Below are 26,468 nucleotides of genomic sequence, written 5' to 3'. Positions count from 1 at the left end.
TAATCACAATAATCTTATATATTTTTAAGTTACCTTAAGAACCATCCAAGTTCTTTATAAACAGAAAAACAAACACAAATTTATTTATGCTTGTTTTTAACTAGCAAGAATCCGACAGCACTATATCTCATGTCATGCTCACAGGATGTCTGTCAAGCATTTGCTAAGAACCATTTAAAGATATCTCAGAATAATAAATCCTTTGAGAAAAAGATTACGCCCATTGCTTAGAAAGCTATCTACATCTTTGCATTTTAGCTCGTTCATCCACAGAGGAGTTTCTTTCACAGTCAATCATGAATCCAGAGCCTGACATCAGAGCAGAGAAAGAATTGCAGGAGATCTGATCGAGAGTGAAAGACCTTTATCACAGACTCGTCTTTTTCTCAGAATCTTTCTTTCGTTGCCTTCAGCTCCCTGGGCACAGAGCCAGCACATGGAAGCCATAAACATGAAAACACCTTGGGCCTCTCCCTCTGCAGTGCTCCTTGAATCAGAGGGCTTGTGCCTCCACGCCCCATTGACGTTACAAACCGCTCCAACCTCAGCCCGTGACTCCACCTCATGGCCCTACGGGATTTACAGTATTTGACAACAATCAGTGACATACTAGGGTAAACCCCCTAGAAAGAGCTCCAGGTTCAAGAGTAAAGATGATTGGCAGGTTGTCAAATTTGCACACTCGACTACATAGTGAAAACAGGGCGCATTCAGGATCACATACCCTGAACCTGACTTCAATGTGCATCGCCCACATCATTCGGGAAAACCCGTCCAACCACTTCCATTAACCACAACCCTCATCGCAGTGAATATAGTACATACTCCTTGAGGTATAACAGTTAAGTGGATGATAAGGCTTTGGACAATAAAGCTTCTGTGTACTGAAACTCCAATCCATGTTTTAATGGACCATGTGCATGTAAGACTGTTTTCCAATTCCAGTCCTGAGTTCAGTTTCACCCCCTCCACTAGTCCCACTGGTCTCATTTCACACTGTACTTTTGGGTCCAAACCATGGTACTGCAAAAGATGCGAAGAATTTGAGCTGCTCTCTCTGTGCTATTTTTTCTGAGATATTTTGATTTGAGAAGTGCATTAAACTATACTGCAAAGATGCAAATTAAATATCATCAATAGTGGTAAATTTTTTAACGTACAACCTTTATAACAACTGCAATTCGCATGAACTGTACACCCCTTGGTCCACACCCCATTTCCTTGAACTCAAACAGTAAAGCAGGGTGCTAACTAGTAAGAGGATTTGGGAATGCAATATTTGTACACCTTTAATGCAACTTCAGTTGCTTTGCATAAAGTAACTGCCAAATGCATGAATGTAATCATCCAAACTCTTGGGTCCATATTAAATGTTCTAATATGAAGCCAATAGCCAAAAAAGTCAGCCACATGGGAGTACCAGTTAGGTTCAAGAATGCCTACTAAAAAAAATAGTGTGTGTTTTGCCATCTTGGGTCCATTTCTATAGAGACAGACCTTGGTAATGCCTGGTCGGGTAAAGAATTTGGATTATCAAAGTTAAGTACTATATCATTGCCTTAATGTGCTGGAAGTCTTCAACCGCAGCTGGTGCACTACAAAACGTACAACCTTTATAACAACTGCAATTCGCATGAACTGTACACCCCTTGGTCCACACCCCATTTCCTTGAACACAAACAGTAAAGCAGGGTGCTAACTAGTAAGAGGATTTGGGAATGCAATATTTGTACACCTTTAATGCAACTTCAGTTGCTTTGCATGAAGTAACTGCCAAATGCATGAATGTAATCATCCAAACTCTTGGGTCCATATTAAATGTTCTAATATGAAGCCAATAGCCAAAAAAGTCAGCCACATGGGAGTACCAGTTTGGTTCAAGAATGCCTACTAAAAAAAATAGTGTGTGTTTTGCCATCTTGGGTCCATTTCTATAGAGACAGACCTTGGTAATGCCTGGTCGGGTAAAGAATTTGGATTATCAAAGTTAAGTACTATATCATTGCCTTAATGTGCTGGAAGTCTTCAACCGCAGCTGGTGCACTACACACAGTTGAAACATAAATACAACAATACTTGACCTTTGCTCTCTCTAACCATGAAGCAGTTGGAAGGGTCAAGAGGTCTGGGTGGCTACCGGGTCGCATTCCAACTCAACACTGGTCTTGTAAAGACAGCCCCTGACAAAGCAACTGACACGTTTTTGAATGCTTAGCCCAGAACACTTCCCCTAGACTGCCTTGGACATGCAAAGCATGCCAGATAATGCATAAAGCATGTGGCTCTGCACCTCCAGGTTATTCCAGCTTTCTAAGTGCTCTTTCTTGTCTATTTGTTACTAATTGACTTCAACTGTGAGCGTTTTTTAGTCTCAGAGGACAGTATCGTTAGTGTTATGTTTTCAATAGCACCAAACATATTTCTGCCTACATCAAGTCTACACCAGACTTGACCATTGTCATGTCGCTCAACGCCACGACGGCTTGTGGCTGTCTAGACTGAGCTAGTTAAATCAAAAGTTGCAAACGCATTTGAAAGCATCTGGGGTGCATGCTAAATAGAAAGGGGCATCAGTTTACTGTCTGTGACTTTTTGTTTCCCACTGCATCTAGTGTAGACAGTGTTGATTTGGTTGCATTGTGTCATGCTGCTTGCGTCTGGTCTAAACACAGTGTGAAAATATAATATGTTATTAGGTTAGCTGGTTTCCCAAGCAGGTATTTAGCTGGTATAGACAGTCTTCAATCCTGACTAATTAAAAAGTGCACAAAAACACCAATAAATTAATCAAACCAGACCAGTCCAACCAGTAGAAACAAGCTTGGTGGCCAGCAAGGACATGCAATCACTTTAAGGAGGTTTTAACATGCTTGAAGTGTTTTATGTAAATAGCTAGCACAGGCTCTTTAAATTTAATAATGTACTGGAGAAAAATGTCAACTTTATTAAAAGTACAGCATTGTAAGATGAATATTTGAACCTTGTTTTCACTACAGTCAGAGAGCTATAGCAAAGACACAGTGGTAAAAATGAGATGAGACCCCTCTGTTAAGATATATGAGTGGATTGGCCCAGTTCAAAGCTGGGTGTGTTGGGTATCAAATTGCATTATATATGCTTTTAAGTTCAATACCCAACAGGGACATGAATAAAACAATAGAACCACTGGACAAACTTTCATTTGAAGAAATGTACATTTCTGTGTGGGAATTTCCCATCAAAATTATTAATGCCAGGTTTTTGTTCGCTATGAGAAAACTCTTCATGTCATACTCACTTAGTGTAGTCGGCCAACTGCGCTTCCTGTGAGCATAATTCTTCTTTAAATTCAATTCAACTCAGGGCCTGTATAGCTGGAGCCCCAATCGAAGCGGTTCCATCTGCTGGCTTTTATTCTCCTTTGTGGTTTTGTTTGTGGGAGTTGTTCTAAAAAAAGAAACGTCATTTCTGTCATTCCTTTATTCTGCCTCTCATTTTCTGCATCTGCAATACAGCCGCCTCATATTTTCTTATGCAAATACCCGAGGCGCTTGCATTTTTAGAGCAAAATGGATCGTGACTGAATGACTCAAGAAAAGAGTTTGAAACAACTATTGAGGTAAGTAATTCGAACGATGACTAACAGGGCTAGGGAAATGTCAAGATGGCTGATACGGGCCAAGGAAATCATGACAGTGAATCATCTCGTGAATGGGGCCTAAACAAAGCTCCACTTTCCTGTTACTCTCAGCGCTACGCAACGGATTCTGTAGCCTATAGACGTGACGAGAGAAAGGAGGGGCAGAGAGGGAGGGAAAGGGGAGGCACTAGGACCTGTTGGCTCCTGCAGTGGAGGTCAGGGGAGTAGCTGTGGGACTTTCAGAACTTTCAGAACAATCAATTTCCCTTAAGAGAGAGTGGAAGCAGGGCTGGAGTGGATGGCACAGGACCTGGATACTCGCATTTTGTAACGCCGAACAGGACCGGGCATTGGGGATAAACCTGTGGAGAGTTTGAGAGCTGGAATACAACCAACTTGGGGTTTTGACATTTCACAAACGTGAGAGGAGAGCAGCTGTGAGGTAAGAAGCACCGGGTGCTGATGTTTTCATGAATTATGAGTTTTGAGGAATGCTTGTGAATGGTCTTGCTACCTGTCAACAAGCAAAGGGGAAGCTTTTAATCTGAAATGAGCCCATATCCTATGACAGGAAGACTCAAGGTGCTGCTGACAAGAAAAATAATGCATGCATTGAAAAGAAATAACTTGAGTGATATACTAGATGGTATCTGGAGGGGAGAGGACCAGAAGAAGGGGAGCTCACTTCATCCACGCCAAAATAAATTAATAAATAGTAAAGAGAAGAAAAATCTGAACTGTTTCTGAATGAATTCCAAACCAAATTATGTGGTTTGGACAACAATAACTTGTGGTGTTATGAAAACTCAAGCGTTCTGGGGTGTGAGACAACATGTAGTTGAAGCATGAAGAGATAAACATGGAGGTGTGCTAGGTGCTGGGGAACACCAGACCTTGGAGAAGTATGGTTAGAAATTAAAGACCCCCAAAACATCAAACCTCCACCTTTTTCTTTTTTCTTTCCATCTATCCGTCAAACCACTCGTGTTACACAACCAGAGGGTCTCTATCATTGCTTCATTCCTCTCCGAGACCTGGAACGTGTTACAGATTTGTATTATTTTCATCTGGGCAGGAGCTGTGGTTAGTATGTCAGCTGGCTTCAGGTTGAATTTCAAGCCGGAATATGCAAACGGGAGGGAGAAGGTAGAGAGACTTTCTGAATATTTGGCAGAATGATGTAATAGATCGGGAAAGTTGGAATATGAAAATAAGACGTGCTTTTTAAGACACAAGTAACTGAATACCGTCCAGTACAGGTTGGGCAATTCAGTCAGCATCTGTAAAAGATAAAGTCACCTGCATAAAAATGAGAAAATCCTAGGTGCGATTATGTACTGCATAATGTATCCACCAGAACTGTATACGTATGCTTGCCTTTTCCAAATTCAGGTCGATTGGATAGAACCCAGCGTCTACTTGACACTGAATGAGTGAAGCCTTTCAAATTCCCCGATGCTTTCTTGTCCTGAGGCAGATGGACAGTGCTATTTTCCTTCCATACAATGATGTCGGCTATTATTATTCATGAGCAGGGTCAGGTTTCCCATTGAGCCTGAATTAAAAGTTTCTCTCTGTAGATCTGTGCTCACGTAGCGTAGCGTGCCGCTGTGGTAATGAGAGGTAATGAGGGCTTCTAATGAGGCAGGTGGGCCACTGCCAGCAACTCCCCAGGGTGTGTAAGTTACCCAGGCTGACGACTCGAGCCTATAGCTTAGTACCAGCATTGACCGTGAATATATAAAATGACCTGTTGACTATATGGCTCGATAACAGCACACTGACCATCTGGCCATCAAAATAGATGAGGTGTATCTAGTTTTACTCACCCAGCATTCCATGTTCACACACAAAATACTTCTGCAGAAACCCGACACAAACACCCACTCCGGGGTCCTGTTTGACTGTCTCTGGCACCCGGCTGGAACGATCTGGGATATATAGCATCTTCTGATGGATTTTAGAGTTTGGACAGCCCTGGGGCTCTTGTATGCACTGCCAAGACAGTTTTATGAGTATTTGAGCTCGCTTCGGACCGCTTCTGTTTAGGAAAAGCCATGTTTGTTTGTGCAGAGAAGACCGACCTTCGACAGAGAGTAAAATTTAATGCCCCCTATGGCCACACAAGAGCTAGAAAATTGTTACCCTGGTGATTCACGCAACATTTGAGTAGGGAAGTGAAAAAGATAAATTAATAGAATGACTGTAAAATAAGGTGCGATGTTGGAATATATCAACGTCAGTAAAGAAGTGCTAACAGATACCAAAAGCATATGCTATTGGTATTAGTGAAGTCAGACATTTGCGAATTAGAAGTTTAAGCATAATTATCGGTAGGTCATTGCAATGCCAGAATTGTTTAATCTTTGATAGAGCTGTTTATCCCCATTTAGATCGTGCAGTAATGTACAAATGTAAATAAATCAATCTTTGTACGAGGAAGAGGATTGTTTACTTGCCCAGACAGATGCTTGAATGTATTAATGAATCTCGAAACCATTCGCAAGAAACCTATAAACTCACTCCAAAAATCTGTTTCTCATTTAATACCCTGATGCGATTTCTGTCGAAATGTTTATAGGATATTATCCGTCTGTTCCAAATACATCATAAAATTCTTTGTTAAGCTTTGGATTTCGTCCCAAGAGGTTGACAGTATTTGCACTTTTTGCAGAAATCACACAATTTAAACACTTGTATTTTTCTGTATCGTATAACTGATCTCATATTTTTATTTTCCAATTTACAGTGGGATTTAAAAGTTTGAGCATAGTAAAATACTTGTTGATTAAAAATCATGGTAACACTTTAGTTTAGTGATCAATTCTCACTATTAAATAGTTGCTTTTCAGCAAGCATATTTTATTAGCTGTTTATTAATAATTATAAAGCACAAATTATTGCCTGATTCTGCATGACCATATTTTACCTTACTTAGTCATAGTTCATAGTTCATAGTTCATAGTTAATAGCGAGAAATGGTCACTAAAGTGTTAACAATTCATATATTTGTATAGAAAATTCAGTGAAATTAATAATAATTAAAGTTGTGGTATTGCTTTCATCATTTTGTTAGTACAGATTCTGAAATATTTGTTTTGCATCACAACATTCCTTTATTTTAAAGTTCTAAACTCTAAAGTCCAAGTTTAAATTCTAATTTAAATCCCAGATTTCCGCGATGTGGCCTCAGGCTTTCAGACCTCCATGCACTGTTTATACGTTATGTCCTTTTTTTATAGTTTGCAAACATTTTCTTCTTGCTGAATGTCCAAGGTTAAATCTATGCCTCTTGCACATCTGAATCTTCCCTTTCGTTCAGCTAACAAACAAGCACGTTTCATCCGATCCCTGAGAGCTAAGGTTTTGGACTTATGTACACAAAGTGACAAATGACTCATTTCGGGTCGACAATCGCCACTAAAACAACAACTGGGAGAAATTTTCTTAACAGATGTGACATGCCTTGATTTCAGCTCGACTGCAGAACATGATGCCTTCACCTGAACCCCACCCATTGTATTTCTGTTTTCATTTCATAGACAGATGACATGTTTTGCAGTGCTTGCCTCTACATGAGGTTGTCTCCAAAACATACACAGAATAGACACACAATCAGCAGGCTTTGAACTTGCCGCTACCACTTTCCCCTTGTGGGCCCTGACTTTACGTTACTACTTTGTCTTTTGCTACTGCAGGTGGGTAAGCAGACAAGACATTTCATGTTTAAGATTAACAGATGATTTCGACAGCTGTGAGAATATTTACTCTTACCGTATGGCTTAATGTATGGCTCACTTTCAGTGTGTTCATTGGTAGCTATTGCATAACATGTCCATGGACGTTGTTTTTTTTTTTTTTAAACTTAAATCAACTTTAAGATTTTAGGTTTAAACAGTATGTGAATATAGGCTACTTGGATACCTTGGGTCTTGTAACTGGTCACTATTTCTTTTTGACCATTTTTAATCACTTTTTTATTATTTTTAAAAGTACAAATATTAAAAGTAATATAAAACATTTTAAAAGTACAAGTAATCCAATTAATATGAGATCAGAAAACTCAATGTACAGTATCGTGATAATTATAAAAGATGCCGAAGACGGTATCAAACACCCACACTTTCCTGCGCTTAACATAAATTCAAATCAGTTCAGTATGCAAAAAAATAAGTATCTGCCACTGAGCAGAACATGAAAAATACTTCCCATTAAAAGCTCCCATCATGCTCTCTGAGAAACTGTATCTTGTGATTGATTCAGTTCATTCAAATCAATGCAAACGCGTACATAAGAATGATGTTAGTAATTTGTTTTATTTCTTTCATGAAATGGAAAATTTAAAACAAATGCCACTAAAAAATTATTTTGACAGTGGGAAACTCACTAAACAGTTGTTCAGCAGTTTAATAAAATGATCAAAAGTTTGATCTTTTGCATCCTAAACAACTGACCCAGAAGATCAGCAATTAATTGTTTCTTTAATTTTAAAACTTTTATAACCCGGAGATAAGATTAAAACTAACGTATTTCAGCTTTTCTTTTTGTTAAATTAAGGTCACTTTTGTTCTTTTTTTTTTTTTTTTTTTATTGTTTTACAATTCCATAATAATTTATATTTCTTTACTTTCAAACATATTATTATTATTATTATTATTATTATTATTATTATTATGCTTATGTCCCAGAGCTAGACTTTCAATCTTATCATAATCATAATATCGAAAATCATAATAAAACTATAAAGTATAATATGTGAAAAGAAATATATGATAATCCAAAATGAACATAACATATGTTAGTGTTTCTGTGAAACTTATTTCTATTAATTTAACTGACAAAAATGTACAATTGTCCCACAACTGCGGCATAATTTCTGCCACAATTAAAATGTTGTTCCTAAAAATCTTCTTCAATAGTTAACTTTGACCTGTAGTTAAGAGCTTGACATGAAATATGAGGCATGGTGTCGATGTTTTAAGTTCACTGAAGAAAAAACAAGTCAAATAAAACTTTAAATAACATGATATTAATATATTGCATCATTTCCAATAAAGCTGTACTTCTGAAACTGTGCAAAGTGTAAAACTACTATGCATCTGTCTGTGTTTAGGACACAAACATGCCACATTCTGTATGAATTTAGACTTATTAAGATTTTCACATCAGATTATTATATAAAAAAAAAAAATCAGATGTAGATTTGACGTAAATGACAAATTTCACGACTTTTAGAAATAAGACAGAAAATGATCTCCCTTAATATATCTACTATTCGACATTATTTCCACTCTTAAAAACACTGGGTTAAATGTGGACAAACCTAGTGATTGGGTTGTTTTCAAATCTTTAACCCAGTCTTCTGGGTAGTAAGTAACCCAACCACTGGGTTTAGGGTGTAAATGTTCAAAATGCATATAGCTCAAAAAAACATACTCTGCAAACTGAGAGTGTTTTCTCGGTTAGAATGTGTGCTTGCTTTCATCAGCTGGGAGACTTCTTTCATAGTGTCTGTGCTTATATAAGACCGTATGTGTGACGACTTGGTAACTTCTCACAAAATGAATTCCACATTGGATTTACAGCCTTGAGATCTATGGGGTCTACTACAACCCCTCACATTTCCGCTGTGTGTGGCCTCAGAAGAATTATCATGCACCTTTCCAGAGCAAGTCTAGCCAGTCGTGTCTGCGTGAACTTCTAGCCTGAGTCATTGTGTTGGCACTCACAGCTGCTCGACATGAGTCCATTTCCTGCAGCCATGAACTCTCACTAGCATCAACCTGCAGACGACGATGTGAAGCCATCTTACCTGCTTTCACCTCCACATCAGAGATGTTTGATGTTTAAACCCTTGAACAGATGATGCAATGATGAACTTTGGTTTTGTTAAGACCTGAATGAACGGTGTGATTCAAGCTAACCAATGGCTCACTAGCTAGTTTGCACTAGCTGGAAAATCTACTCAGTTCAAAAAGCCTCATTTTGTGTTCTCCTCTAAGATCATTCTTATAGCAGAGTTACGTATGCATTGTCTATGCTCAGATATTGTTTAGTCTGGGCAGGTTGTTCACAGAACAGGTTTCTGACTCATAATACAAACAATAACAAACATCTATAGCTTTACTTTTATTTTGACCTTCTGAAGCACCAATAATCCTTGATTACAGTTTGAACATCAAATCTTGTGGCTCTCTGGAATACCTGATTGTGATTGGACAGTTATGTTTGTGTAATGACTTGGAGCTGTAAAGCAAGTTCTAGCCATTTATTTGTAATTATCTGTTAAATTTACTACCAATTTCTAAGTGAATACTTGTTTAAAGTAAAATCTGCACCATTGTTTTTTTTTTTTTGTTGTTTTTTTTTTTTTTTTTTTTGTCTGCACAAAAGCACATTGCATTTATTTGAATCAAAAACATATGGACATTTCCAAACATCTAATCTAATTTCTAGTCTAAATATTTCCTAACCAAAAACACTGGGAAGTTAATTAATTACATGAAGCATTCAAACAAACCAATTCTCTAACAACGCTACATATGAGAATTGGAGAAGACAGTTTTGGATAATAAATTATGGACTCTATTTTCTCAGCTGCAAATTTCAAATTTGCACATGCAATAATAAACAAAAAACAACAATTTAGCATTTTGCAACTCTACACTGTGGGAAAAAGTACCTTTTTGCTGGAAAATATAAATGATAAATACAAATACATACATGCATGCTAGGTTTTTGTGTTAAATACAAACATGCATGTTATGTTTATGTGCATAGTATACACACACACACACAAACACACACACACACACACACACAAACACACACATATATATATATATATATATATATATATATATATATATATATATATATATATATATATATATATATAATATAATATATATATGGTTTCAGTGAATCAATGTATGGCTGATCAATCATTTCGAGTGTCAATGTAATTTGTCGTGCATTATTTTGATGGGTTTACTAAAAAAATATATTTTAACTGTACTAAATTGCAAATGTACCATTACAGATGTGCAATTAAAAATATAATTAATGATATTACATGCCAATTTTAATAGAAATTGCATTAAAATATATTTTAGTTTGCCAAGAATGCTTCTCAGTACATTCAGCAGTACACTTTGACCTTTTTTCAAATACTATAGAAATAATTATGACATTGTATGTGCTTTAGTCAACTAATTGCATTTATAATAAAATTAAACTAACAAATTTTCATTTAATTGCAAATAACATACAATTTAGTGTGGGGGGGGTACTTTTTTGCACTTGTATATTGTTTTAAAGCGTTTTTTCTCTTTTTTTTCCTTTTTTTTTTTTACATAATACCTTTTTTAATACCAAAGTGTACTTCTTTTTGCATCATCATGCAGGGCCATATGTTTGTTCAAAAGCATCTTTCTATCCACTGACATAAGGAGGATATGCAGTATTTTCACTATGAGTAAAGGTGCAAAAGAAACTACTGCAGTGTAGTAGTCTGACACCATTCACTTTCAAGTAACTTTTTAAAACTGTTCTTTGACCGCGAATCTTTCCGTCAGCCGTCTGGTAGAAGGCTATGCATGAAGCCATATATTTATTGGCTGTCAGCTATGGTAAATTATGTTAAGATGAGTGCAGACAGCTGAAGGTCAAGTTTAAAGCAACTGTTTTGAACAGGAACAGCCACAATGAAAGATGTTAAACTCATTGAGACTAAGTCAAGGGGAACGAGAACAGCTCTCCTCCCAACAGCGTAACGACAAGAATTCGTGCTTGGCAAGCCCATCTTTAATTCCAGAGTGAACAATCAAATTCTCACCAACTGAGAGGAAATATAGCATAGCATTGACTAAAACTTAGCCATATGTCATGCAGAAATTGTTGAATGTCAAGGATGTAAAACTCCAATGTTATGGAAAAGATGTTAAACAGAATTTCAAGGTTTTCCCACCAAAAAACATTGAGAACTTGAAAAAACATTGGAACAATTATGAACACCGAACAGTGAATTTTTTTATGTCTTCATGTCTCTCAAGGCCTGACTGGCAGTTAGGGAAAGTTCAGTTAGGGAAAGTTCATTAGGAGAACTTTAAACACTGTCACACTTCTGAAATTCGCAGGCCATTAAGATGTTATGAGCCACATGGGACAGGAGAGACAAACAAATATGTTCCCAAAGAACACAAGCCAGAAATCTCTAGCAATAGTAGGCTGCAGGATCAGACGGACATTTTCTGTAACAAACTTGGCAGCTCAGTGGAGTGAACTCACAATTGCACATGGTTTTTCACCTGCATCTTATTCACTAACCCCCTGAAATCCAGTTTAACCAGGCACCAAAAGCAATGACACAGTGCTGTGTCGTTATCAATGGCCATTGCTAATCTGCTGCATAGACAGTGCAAATATATGACGTTATAAACAGGTGTAATACCTTTTTACTGAATTCCTCCAATGTATGCGTGTTTAAGCCCTGGTGTAGGTCCATTACCAAACTTTTGTTGTTTTGTGAGCTGAGTTCTCACTAAAGCAACTACTGCTTATTCAGAAATGGCTTTAAAGCACCATAAAATCATGCTTGAAACTAAATATAATGGGTCGTTTTAGACTGAAGTGCAATTCGGATTGAATGTCATGTACCGTGTGGAAAGATAGTAAGCAATCATCCACCATTTGAATAATACTTTAAATCGTGCTGTATTAGCTCATCTTCTTTGCATAATTGCACTCAATGTGATATTCATTGAGTTGTCAATGAAAAATGATTCTTACTTCCTCATGCCACCGTACAATCTCAACCTCACTCATACTTTAATTAGCAACATATCAGCCTCTTAACGAGACATGCCAAAGTCTCATGAAACAAATTGATAAAACATTCGCCTTGGGCTTAAAATGTCTGTCATTATGAGTTTAATTCAGCCGCTACTGTTCACCCTTTGCTAATTACAGCTTCCTCTTTTAGAGCTTTGGTGAATAGGGATAGTCAGGTTTGTTACTTTATAGGACTTGCTGCTCTAGTAAAATGTTCTTTCCTTAAAAGGAAAAGTAATTTTTATACGCAGTATCTAACAATGCTAAATGTTTAACTTAGGCACGAGTGACTACATTTCCTCTTGAAATTAGGTCTGTGGTAGACACAGTTTGGGAACATGGGTAGCTAAATAGCGATTATTTAGAAAAACATGTAATTTAATTTGCCTGATAGGAATTGGCAAATGAAAAAAAAAGTTATTTTTTAATCCACTTTAGCTAACAACATTGAAGAACCAGCACAAAAAAAGTATGCTGTGGTTTTTAACCTATGGAACACTTCCCTTATTTGCAGGATCTGTTTTCTGCTTTCGACATGGTTAAACACCAGATCCTCCTGTCAAACCTACTGTCAAAGGGCATCTCAGGAACTGCACTACAGTGGTTTTAGTCTTACCTATCAGATAGGTCCTTCAAGGTAACTTGGAGGGGTGAGATGTCCAAGTCACAAAATCTAGCTACTGGGATTCCTCAGGGTTCAGTTCTTGGACCACTTCTCTTCTCTGTCTACATGGCATCACTAGGTTCTATCATTCAGAAACATGGCTTTTCATACCACTGCTATAGTGATGACACTCTACCTTTGATTCCATCCTGAATAAAGCCTTGCAACGTGTACTGCATTAGACTAACCAGAGACTTGTTACGGCATTTATATATTATTGCTCTTTTGTTGTTGGTTTTGATTGCTTCAGTTATCCTTATTTGTCATTTTAGATAAAATAAAAACGGAAAAGTTTTTCCATTGCATTAAAATGTTAAAATGAACCCCATTCACACAGATCTTATTGAAAGTGACTAAAGTTGCAGTATGATTCATGCCAGGCCAGTAGTTGGCCATTTAGCTTTGTAAAGAAATATTGTGCATCTGTGCACACACCTATAGACTAAACAAGTAATATGCTGTGCATGATGTCACCATTTTCACAAATTTACATTTTCATAAATATAATTGTTAAAAACTTGCACTTTGAAACCCATTCATCACCATTCAAAACACCAATGTTGTCTAAATGAACATCCATTTTTTATTTAAGAACAATGTGAGTAAACCCCCTCAGTTAGCAGTTTTCTACAAATCCTTATTTCTCAGAGATGCTGCAGTAACATGGTATTCAACAACTAATTCCCTGTTTGGTCACACTTTATTTTAGGGTCCAATTCTCACTATTAACTAACCATTAACTATGACTTTTGCCTCAATTAACTCCTTATTTGCTGCTTATTAATAATTTATAAGGTAGTTGTTAAGTTTAGGGTATTGGGTATGATTATGGATGTTATGCATTATATGTACTTTATAAGTACTAATAAACAGCCAATATGTTAATAATAGACATGCTAATAAGCAACTAGTTATTAGTGTGAATTTGACCCCATACTAAAGTGTTACCCACTGTTTTTATATGATTTGATTCATTACTCCTTCTTGCATCATACTTCAAAAATGTATGCACATGCATCATTTTAAAACACAGCGCTGATTGTGAACACTAACATTTTTAGACTAAAATGTTTACATACTTCATTTAATGAAAGATAGGAGGATTTTATTTTGTTCTGTTCTAATATATTTATAATCTGAAAATATTAACATAGATACTGAACTGTAACATTAACAATACAAAATTAAATTATGCAACATCAAAAAAAAATCATTGATGTTTGCCTACAAAACTACCACTGGCTCTGCACTCATTTACCTAAATGTAATACTTCAGACTTATGTGCCCTCTAGAAGCTTGCGTTCTGCAAGTGAACTTCGCTTGATTGTACCATCCCAAAGAAGCACAAATTCACTTTTACGGACATTTAAATTAAGTGTTCCCTCCTGGTGGAATGACCTCCCCAACTCAATCCAGACAGCTGAGTCCTTAGCCATCTTCAAGAATCGGCTTAAAATCCATCTCTTCCATCTTTATTTAAGACCTCAAACACTTGTTTGCTCTATTCTTTTTCTATTCTATCTGTTTTCTTTTTATTTATTATATTATTTAAAAGCCCTTGCTAAGTATACTGTGTTAAACTAACTGAGACTTGTTATAGCACTTATATATCATTGCTCTTTTTGTTGTTTGTGATTGCTTCCACTTTCTTCATTTGTAAGTGGCTTTGGATAAAAGCATCTGCTAAATAAATAAATGTAAATGTATATATATATATATATATATATATATATATATATATATATATATATATATATATATATATATATATATATATATATATATATATATAGAATGAATTGCATGTTAGCATGCTTATTGTGTCCAAAAGCATGATCTATTTAAGTCCACATCATACTAACCACAGATTGGGAACTGTAGTTCAACCACACAAGTTTGCTGTTAGCAAAAGTTATTTTTCAGTTAATACAGAATTGTTGAACTATGTTAGCAATAATGGAATTTGCGACCATAGCTGGCTAATGATACTTTTGGTAAAAGAACCCAAGGTCGGAATACTAAAACAAGGAAACCAGTGTTTACACTTTTTTGGTAGTCAGCTTACCAACAGCTTATTTAAAAATGTCTCTGTATATTAAGCTTAGGATATTAAAACATACTTTGGCACTGAACAAAATTACACACATCACTTCTGAGCAATGCTTCAGCCTTCAGTAAGCAGCTCCAGTGAGGAAAATTTGATTATTCAAGGATCCATTCTTGCATTAGCTACTTCAGCGTTATTTTATTAATAACTGACGTACTTACGTTTGTACACTTACATGTCATTTTCTTTAGTAAATGTTATTCCTTAGCAACTACAGTAATAGTATTCAGTAATTTCTCAAAAAGCATTGGGCCGATTTGTCTGATGCACAATGTAAAAATAAATGAACTAATGTTCCCATAATTTAGTGTTGGCACCAAACACAAGGCTCAAAGCCATATCAAATCAACTGTTCAGAGTGGGAGTAGTACATTGCAACAGTGATTTTTTACATTTAATCAACAAATGGTTATATAATAATAAAAGCAGCGCAGAATTCTGACCAAGACTTAGGGGACACAAATGTTGGATAGTCCTTGTCCACATGCCTCCATCTGTTGAAATTGTTTGGAGGAAGGGCTCTAAATGATCTGTCAGCCTATCCAGGAAGTCTTCAGGTTTGTTTGGGAAACATTTGGCTGTCCTGTGAGCTATTGGAGAATTCACCTCAAGTGATTTCTCATGCCTGTGTGCTCTGACAAAGACAACAGCCTGTACAACCATCACATCATATGACAAAGCCAAAGAAAGTGCTGCATACTAAAACAGCCAATGTTGCCTTAAAAATAAAGAAATTGGAAAAATTCACTTAGATTCCATGTTTTCATGTTGCTGTGTCTTAATAATTTATATAATTTCCAGTCAAAAACAAATAATAATAATAATAATAATAAGTTATTTGTCAGCTAAGGCATCTGAACACATTTGCACGTATTAGTTTACAGACAATTAGAATTTTTTAGCAGAATGATTCTTACCACAATGCTCTCATTCTAAACATATTTCACACTACTTCCTGTCCACTGTTGTTCTGTGTACAAAACAGCAGCTGTGTTTAAAATACAATTTCACAGCTGTCGCAATGGCAGCTTTGGCTTTTGCCAAATTATGATGTACAGACATCCATGTGTGTATACGCACTGTATGCATCTGTGGCCTTATGTGTTTGTGCAACTCGTCATTAACATAATAATATTGGTATTCCATCTGGATGCTCTAATGTTATTTTTCAGCTCTTCAACAGAAATAAATACAATCACTCCTCAAGTTCGGTGCAGCTTTCGGACACATCTCTCCTGAGTTCTGTGTGTGGAAGTCTCATTTTCATGCGTATTCCCCAAAGATAACCGTGAAAGATTTATTTCATGCAATGTGTGATGGATGCCTCAAATCATGGTGCAGACACAGGTCAGGGTAATGCTTTTCTGTGGTATTTACGTTTCCACAGATGCATTTTGTTGTTTTCCTCAAGATAGATAGATAGATAGATAGATAGATAGATAGATAGATAGATAGATAGATAGATAGATAGATAGATAGATAGATAGATAGATAGATTCTAGAAAAGAGAATATTCCCTTGAAATTCCTTTTTGTTCACTGTGGAAGAAATAACAGTATAGAATGATTTAGAGTGACATTAGTAAAAATTATAATAAAACATCATCTAACTTCTGGAGTGCCTCAGGGCTCAGTTCTGGGTCATCTTATCTTCTCTGTCTACATGGCATCATTAGGTTCTGTCATTCTGAAACATGGCTTTTCATACCACTGCTATGCTGATGACACTCAACTCTACCTCTCATTCCATCCAGATGATCCAACAATAGCTGCTCGCATCTCAGCTTTTCTAACAGACATTTCTTGATGGATGAATGCCCATCACCTTCAACTCAACCTTACCAAGACAGAACTGCTTGTAGCTCCATCAAACCCATAATTTCATTAAAATTTCACTAGCCAGTTAGGCACATCAACTATAACTCCTTCAAAAATAGCCAGAAACCTTATGATTGTTATGATTGATGGTGAGCTTACTTTCTCAGACCACATTGCTAAAATTTCCCGGCCCTGCAGGTTTGCTTTAGTCAACATCAAGAAGATCAGACCCTTTCTTTCAGAACATGCTTCACAATTTTAGAATTCCTTCTGTTCTGTCCAGGCTGGGCTATTGCAATGCTCTCTTGGTAGCTCTTCTAGCCAGTTCTATCAAACCTTTACAATTAATTCAGAATGCTGCAGCAAGATTAATTTTTAATGAGCCAAAAAGAATGCACGTCACACCTCTGTTTATCAGTTTACACTGGCTACCAATAGCTGCTCGCATACAATTCAAGGCATTAATGTTTGCCTACTGGCTCTGCACCCCTTTACCTTTAATGACATTTTAATTGTGCTTTTTGGAAGTTTTGAAGGTTTGTTGTCTCTTTTTATTTCTCTTTCCACAAAATAAATAAATAAAAGTAAAGAAGAAGAACAAAGAATGTGAATGTGTGTAAATAATTACAGAACTTTGAAAACTAAGTCCAAAACAGCTGTGAAAATCTGTTAAAATGATTACAAAAGATTGCTAGGATTAAATATCAAAACAGATATCAGATCAATTTGCATTCACACAGATTTAGGAGTATTCCAGTTAAAGATGCATTTATTGAGTGTTTGATACTGCATATGCATTGCAAAATACATATTGCTCTTGCTACACAGTGTGTGTGTGTGTGTGTGTGTGTGTGTGTGTGTGTGTGTGTGTGTGTGTGTGTGTGTGTATTTAAACACACATGTACATTAGACTAGACCACATGCATTTGCAGCATTTAGTTAGGAGACAAACATTGTTCTGTGTCAACAGGAGCTCTGAAATTTAATTTGGTATTTTAATAACTCTGTGAAGTTTGTCAGACAAATTGTCTGCTATTCCTCATTATCTCTCTCTCTCTCTCTCTCTCTCTCTCTCTCTCTCTCTCTCTCTCTCTCTCTCTCTCTCTCTCTATTTCCCTCATTCTCCCCATTTCTCTTTGTCTGCCCCTCTTTACTTTCGTCATTTGTTGATAAAAAGAGGCCGTCTGTCTTTAGCACTGCTTCATTACCTGTGATGTGTTGTCAGCACCTCAAAAGAGCTGTGCACTTTCACAAAACACAATGTTGACACTCACAAGCAAATCTTTTAACAGGTCGCTAAACCCACTGACATGCATTCAGTAAGATCTGATCTACCCTTGATGCAATGTTACATAATTTACATCAAGGAACACAAGTGCATATAGTGTAGAATGTGATTTTATAATTAACAAATTAATTTCCATTCATTATGTTGTTTCCTTTTTAGTTTTTATATTATAGTTACAGTTCAAAATACTACAGGAGCCTAAAACATGGGGGAGGAGGGCAATGCAATTATGATTATTTAGAATCTTGCAATATTGTATTTATTCATTTGAAATTGTATACCTACAAATGTGTATTTCCGTTAAAAAAGTCTAAGTGAGTTATCTGAATTGTGAAATAAATGTCACAATTACCTTTCTTATTTTATTTATCCATGTTAAGAACAAGCTTCTACAGCATACTAAGAATGAATGCTTTTTTCTTGCTATTTTATTGAACAATAGATGAAATAGGACATATTATGTAATGTTACACATCTCAAACAGCATATTTTTGTCACATACACACATTAATTTTACAGTGCCCACTGTTGTATCCTTTACATTATGGTAAGTGTACTAAGTCATCCAGATATTGTATGCATAGAGAAAAAACACAAAATATACAGTTTTTAAATGTATGAAACTAAACCTATACTGTAAAAATAAAAAAGACATGTCAAAGTTATAAAGTTTTACAATAAAATGCTAAGTGTACTAGCATAGTACTTTTGCCATGACAGTATGTAGCTTACATGGCAGAAAATGTATCATCTGACATGAACACAATTGTTTCAATTGTTTTATGGCATTTTACATATAAAAAGCTATAACAAAGTGTTGCTAAAACAAACAGACATTACTGTGAGAACTATGATGTCAAAATTACTTAAACGTTAATTAGCACAAAGTATACAAAATGTATATATTTTTTGTTTTGTTTTGTTTTTTTAAGGGAATTGAACAATGTCTGCTTCAGCATTGCTGGTCATTTATGGGGATGAATCACTCAAAATAGATTTAAGAGCCTTGTTTTATGAGGCTTATTAGTGGCTTTCCCCAAGTCATTAAGCATAAATTAAAGCTCATATGAAACATGCCACTATTGTAGTTAAATGGAAGGGGGGGATTTCAGGAATTCCTGTTAAGGTTTTTTATTTAAGAATTTTGTTTTAATTTGCTTTAATTTGCTGAGATATGTGATTATATATATATATATATATATATATATATATATATATATATATATATATATATATATATATATATATATATACAGATAAACAGAAAAGTAGCTTGATGAAATATGAGCTCATGAATAATGATTAGGAAAGTGTTTTGGCGGGAAATTATTTTTAGACAAAGCGCCACATGTGCTTGGATTTTGAGTGACTTTATATGTTTATTCACAAAGAAAACAAAGTAAATATCTGCTTTTACATGTGCAGATCAGCTTCCCTCTCAACTTTCCCTCCTTTTTTTCCCTCTACGCAGGCCATTATGTCTTGTGTTATTTTTACCATTAAAATAAACAGAATGGATAACAACCACAAACCTCAAACCGATGTTAATCTCTCAGAAAACCCCTCCTGTCATCACCAATTTCAGTTTCAGGTACCAGCCTGTATCGGCTCTCATGTGGTGAATGTTAGACGTTAAGAAAGTCTGAGTGAAGAAAAGGTGCACTGAGAGCAGCGCAGGATAGAGGTCTTCAGTAAACCCTTTGACCCTCGGTGGCTGCACTGTGCCGTGTGTTTATAGTGTTTATAAAGGTTTCACCAAAGGGAGTTCGGAGCTAATTTATGTAGCATTCAGAAACAAAGCATACTCAGCGCCGCAGGACTAGAGGGCTAGTGGCTGTGTATCAGTTTGATGAGTGTGTGTTTACACATGGTGCACATGTGCTGGTGAGGAGCGCCGTGGCCCTTCATGGAGATCTTTGTACCACAACTAGAGAGCAGCAGCTCTTACAAATAAGAATCAAAACTTTTTATAACCAGATTATTTAAAGTGTGTTGGGGTCAAAAGTTAAGGGTCAGTGTCAAAATGTTTCTTCAAACTGTGCCATAAAGGTTATGAGGGAACTAAAGCCATGAGTTCATTTTAAAAGCAGGAATGTGAAGCTTGTCATTTAAAAAAGAAAGTCCAAAGATTATTTAAACATCCAAAAATAGTAAAAATATTGACTTTAAAAAGTGCACTTTTTTGAAAGTGTGTTAAGAAACAGACTTGAAAGTGAACTGTTGAACACAACAAGAGCATATTAAGTACAATTATGTACACTTCTTTTTCACTTTTTTTCACTTCCAGTGTAAGTGCCTCACTATAACCCAGATTTTTGCCTGATTTTATTATTTGTATTATTATGATTATTATTTTAAGGATAGACCAGAGGAAATGATGCTAGTTGAGCTTCACTTTGAATGAACCTGGAATATTCCTTACCAGGTGTGATCTAATCCCTATGATGAATTCTCAAACACAAAGAGCAGCCAACACAATGTGTTTGCAACACTGCTAAACACGATTTTTAATATTAATATTATATCGCGACACTACAAACTACATTAAATTGTAATATTATTTAGATACTGTAGTTCTGAAAATGCTGGCGTTTATACACAGTGTACTGTAATCCAGATGCCAGGCAGCACATTCTCTTCTCTGTGTGTCACAGTCCTGTAAGTGAAAGTACAGTGTTAGGTTAGAGTTAGGTTAGGTTAGGTTAGGTTAGGTTAGGTTAGGGTTAGGTTAGGTTAGGTTAGGTTAGGTTAGGTTAGGTAAGATTAGATTAGATTAGGTTAAATTAAATTAGGTTAGATTAGATTTGATTAGGTTGCGTTAGATTAGATTAGGGTTAGGTTACGTTAGGTTAGATTAGGGTTAGGTAAGGTAAGGTAAGGTAAGGTAAGGTAAGGTTAGGTTAGGTTAGGGTTAGGGTTAGGTTAGATTAGATTTGATTATGGTTATGTTAGGTTAGGTAAAATAAGATTAGGTTAGGTTAGATTAGTTTAGGTTGAGTTAGATTATATTAGTGTTAGGTTAGGTTGGGTTAGGTTAGGTTAGGTTAGGTTAGGTTATGATAGGATAGGATAGGATAGGATAGGGTTAGGTTAGGTTAGGTTAGGTTAGGTTAGGTTAGGTTAGGTTATGGTTAGGTCAGGTTTGCTTAGCTTAGGTTTAAGTTAGGTTAGGTGACATCTGGGCAGAATCATGTGTATGAGAGCGGCCCAGACGCAATCACCGGTATGGCCTCAGTTTGAGAGCGGATCCTCATCTGCAAAACATATACAGCCAAACATATACACAGAGAGAGAGCCAGTATGTTCTTATGCTGCATGGCTTTATCGTTTTTAAGCTCTGGTTCCTTCCTGCTTGTTTGCTTCAGAGTTTAGTTTATGTCTCTCTGTCTTGTGCAGAGACAATGGGAGGCCTGTATTTACTCCCAGATTTGTGAATGAAAAGTGCAGGTTTGCCCTCTCGTGGTAAATGGGGATAAATCACGTTTTATATTTGTGGTTTCCTAACAATTTATACAATATATTTAGACTGCTGACAAATGAGTCATACCTAGTGAAGGACAGTGGCAACGTTAGGTAGATGTAAAATGACAATCAAGTTTTTGGGGGCTACACTGTGATCCTCAAATAATCTTGTAATATCATCTAATGACTCTTGTTTTAAATATGTCTAACAATATTTTTGATATGCAAACCCATAATAATATTCAGAAGTGTTTCTTGAGCAGCGAATCAGCATACTGTATAATGATTTCTGGAGGATCATGTTAGACTGAAGACTGGAGTAATGATGCTGAAAATAGAAAACACTATTTTTAAACTGTGAAAATATTTCACAGTATTACATATACATATTTTATCTAACTTATCTACATATACATATGTATATACATTTTGTGTATTATATTATATTATGTTATATTATATTATATTATATTATATTATATTATATTATATTATATTATATTATATTATATTATATTATATTATATTTGGAGGATGCTTAGATGAAACAGGTATAATGATTAAGGCTTTTATTTTTTTCACACAAGTACACACAAAGCGTGATCAGCTGTAGTCCATGGCGCACAGATTGCAGACCATCTGCTCACTATTCTCTGAATATCAAAGTTGAGAGCTGCATCTTCAGACCACGCTTAAAACTGTGAAACCTTCCCACCATCAAACCTTCATGAACGCTGCATAAGAGCAAAGACATTGTGCATTGCATTTTGAGGAATCTTACTGTTGGTGCAGAATAAATATTATACATTTGTATACTACGAGACAATGCCAGCACAGACTTGGCATTGCGCCTGTTCACTGCTTTACCTTATAAATAGAGTGACAGTGTTTGGAAACAGGCTTGTCTCTCTGTTTCACAGTGCACTGGATTTAACAGTAAACGTGATCGTAGACACTGGGTGAGCAGGATCGTGCTGTCTCTAAAGAATTATTTTATAAATATTGACTTTAAATGAACCTGTTTACTTAATTTCTTTTGTCACAATAAATTTTGTCCGGCTGTTTCTCATTCACGGTGTAAATATGGAAGAGGCTGATGTTTGATGGGACTAGAACTAAATTGCTTTGTCCTGCTTTTGGAAATTGCTTTTGGATGTTTTTGCTTTTACGCCGTGCAGGTAATATCAATCATAATCCAATTTAGTTTACATATCAAATTTAGATGTTATTTATTGTTGGTGATGCAATAATTAGGTCTGCTGCTTACGGAGCTCTCTTTTGAAATGAATTCCTTGTTTCTTTCCAACTCTATTAACTCTTCAATACGTGGCTTTTTAATTCCAGTTCAGAAAGTTCAGCCTGATGGATGGTTTCTAATGAAACACTTTCTAGAGTGTGGTTTAGATGGGGCACAGGGCTCATTATGAAGTGTCAAATATCACACGTTTAATGGAATGACACTTTAGGTGGTTAAATGTTGCAAGCAGCTGAAGTGACTCAGCACATGGGTGAATAGAGCGTAACCCTGACCTTTCTGTGGTTTAAGAAGTACTTTTTCCATTTATTTTCTCTTTTTTAATAAAAATAAAATAAAAATAAAAACATTTAGCTAAGAGGAGATTCACAATATTAAAAACTTTACTGTACAATAAACCATGTAAAAAAGTTAAACAGCACAAGATTTAGCATTGCAAATGAACTCAAATGAGAAAAGTATGGTTTACAAATAATTTATAACCTTGACTATAAATATAGAAACATTATAATTCAAGTTTATTGCACAATATCAATACACAAAAATGTCAATATACAGTTTTGAATTACTTGATTATATTATTAAGATGCTTTGTAGTGTATTGTAGTTCTTCACCAGCAATTTTGCAATAACATTTAAAAACTTACAAATATTGTATTTACTTATATAAGTAACTAAAATGTCTAACAACCTCAGCTTTTCTTGAAAGCTTTATACTCAACATAACTGTTAAAAAACTATTTCTCTGCAAAGACCACATTTCTGATGTGAATACTTAGAGAAAAATATGTTTCTCAGACTTTTGTCCCAGACTGTAAACACTTCAGAATGTGTATAGTTTATGAGTCATTGACCGTTTTTATTTTCATTTATGCAGGCAGCTTTGAAGATTCTGTTCAGCCGTATGAATGCATATGCTTGGATGTGTTGTACCTAAAGAGCTATGGCTGTATGTGTGTGTTTTACAGAGAGCAGCAGACACACAGGCCAGTCCTGATGGCAGGCGCTTGGGGGTCAGCCTGCACTGGACTCCGGCTCTAGCAGCCCACTGGGCCCTCACTTCAACTCTAAACATTTCACAGGTCAGTGAGCAAAGATATACTCTTTACACTCACACACTGTCTGAAATACGTTTTTTAACAAAGAAGTTAGTAATGTTTTTCAGCAACAATGCTTTAAATTGATCAAAAGTGGCAGTATGGACTTTTCAACACTTACATTTTTACCTCAATTTGTAACTGTTTTGGTAAATTGGTGGGTAATTCTAATGAGTTCATTAAATCTCTTTCGTACTTTTCTGTATGATCTGCTTACGCCCCACTGATGGTCATGTTTTTAGGGGTGGGCTTAGGGGTCAGCCTTCATTACAAAAAGTATATATACGCAACAAAGATGTACTAAAGACAGAAAGGGTTTCCTTCACACTTTTTAAAAAGTTCTACATACAGACAACAATGTTGTCAAAGTGATTCTCATTTTCAGCTATCCATGAAATGGACAAAAAATGCTGTATTATGCATGCCAGGCCAGTAGTTGGCGATGTTACACAACACCCTGGGACGCAGACCTGTTGACTAAACATGTAACATGCATGTGCGTGACATCACCGTTTTCACAAATTAGCATTTTTGTAGCATGCACATGATGATGGTATAATTTTCAAAACTTATAAATCGTGTTTTTGTGTTTTCCTGAACAGTTCTTTATTCCTGCTGCCATTTTTAACAGCCACACCACCTTACTGACAGAAAGTAAACTGTTTCTAAAAACTTGACAGATGCACATTTCCATGCCGTTGACTATCTTAAATTTCTCTTTGCTTGCAGGACGAGTGCCCATGAGGTCGTTGACGCTGGTCCTGCTCAGCGTCCAGGCTGCACTCATCATGGGAGGCCACACCCAGGCGCAGGGGCCAGCCAATCAGCGCGCAGCAGCACATCACTCACCCAGGCCTCATGGCCAATCCAAGCAGGACTCACACTACGATGACCTAATCCCCAACGTTGACCCCAAACTCTTCAACAAGCACCGTTACCGCTCGCCTCGCGTGATGTTCAGCGACGTGGTCCCTACAGAAAATGATACGGGGAGCCCCAGGCGCCCGCGAGTCCGGCGGAGGGCCAACGACTTCTTGCATCGTGGCGAGTACTCGGTGTGCGACAGCGAAGAGCACTGGGTTGGCAACCTGACCCGAGCCACAGACTTAGCCGGGAATGAAGTCACGGTGCTGTCGCATGCTCGCATCAACAACGTTGTGAAGAAGCAGATGTTCTACGAGACCACGTGCCGCATGTCGAAGCCTGTCGGGGCCCCCAAGACAGGTCAAGGAGCCAGTGGCGTTAAAGCAGGAACCTCTAGCTGCCGTGGGATCGACAACAAGCACTGGAACTCTTATTGCACCAACGTGCACACCTTCGTGCGGGCGCTAACGATCTACCAAAACCAGACTGCCTGGAGGTTCATCCGAATCAATGCCGCTTGCGTGTGCGTCCTCAGCCGCAAGTCATGGAGGCATTGACTGACATATTATCTCAGCCAATCCACTGCAGCCACCTGTCGTAAGCCCCTCCCACCCGTCAATAATGACAACAGCCGCACTGCCAACGTCGGTGATCCGAGACTCCGCCCCTTTTCATATCTCTCTATGACATCACAACCCAGTCCCCTCCTACCCTACCTCACTCTGTAAATTATTGGTCATTTAAGTTATGAGGACTGCATGGCATATTTATATAGTTTATACGGTCAGAATATAAATATAAATATGAATATATATCTATGTGTATATACAGTATACATAAAGCAAGCTTTTGTTGTGTTTTTGATGCCCTTATTTATTAAACACCTCACTCCAGTATGTCAATGCAAGACTTCTTCTGTCGTGATCTCACTCAGTCTCACTCACAGTTTAGCGTGAAAAGCTAGCCTGATCTCATGGGAAAACGTATCTATTTTAAGTGTAAATTTTGTATTCATTGATTTGTATGGGAAAAGCAAGGATGAAGGTCCACCTCTAAACATAACCATCAGTGGGGCATAAGCAGATCATACGAAGATGTAGTAATGAGACTGAAATTCATACGAATCAAAGGTAACTCAAGCCACTAACTCACCAAAACGTAAAATAGTTACGAATTTCCATAACACTGTGTTGAAAGAATTGCATACAGATCTGCATTTAAACCTTGATTTTGTGGATAATGTCCCTCTCAGAAAAGTACAAATCTGTTGCTAGTGGTTTACTTTTCAAAGGTTACCAAATTGTACACGTTACAATGGCCAATCCAAGCAGGACTCAACACATGATGACCTAATCCCCAGCGTTGACCCCAAACTCTTCAACAAGCACCGTTACCGCTCGCCACGCGTGATGTCACTGGAGCGGTTTACTTTTTAAAGGTTACCAAATTGTACACGTTAGGT

The 26,468-nt window shown here is 36.7% G+C and overlaps 1 protein-coding gene across 1 annotated transcript; it reads left to right on the top strand.

Moving 5' to 3' along the window:
* The first annotated feature begins 3,514 nt into the window (after positions 1–3,514).
* LOC113041011 (neurotrophin-7) lies at positions 3,515–25,894 on the top strand. The gene is made up of 3 exons (XM_026199262.1): positions 3,515–4,061; positions 24,014–24,127; positions 24,872–25,894. Exon 3 carries the CDS (start codon positions 24,883–24,885, stop codon positions 25,561–25,563), a length of 681 nt encoding a protein of 226 aa, XP_026055047.1. The 5' UTR covers positions 3,515–4,061; positions 24,014–24,127; positions 24,872–24,882; the 3' UTR covers positions 25,564–25,894.
* The last annotated feature ends 574 nt before the right edge of the window (positions 25,895–26,468 follow it).

This window comes from Carassius auratus, chromosome 23 (genome assembly GCF_003368295.1).
Source record: "Carassius auratus strain Wakin chromosome 23, ASM336829v1, whole genome shotgun sequence".
Lineage (NCBI taxonomy): Eukaryota > Metazoa > Chordata > Actinopteri > Cypriniformes > Cyprinidae > Carassius > Carassius auratus.
The sequence above is the reverse complement of the archived record's forward strand: the minus strand, read 5'-3'. Positions and strand labels throughout refer to the sequence as shown.

What these genes read in the sequence shown, in the direction of transcription:
- LOC113041011 (XM_026199262.1), top strand. Translation starts at nt 24,883, where the DNA reads ATGAGGTCGTTGACGCTGGTCCTGCTCAGCGTCCAGGCTGCACTCATC.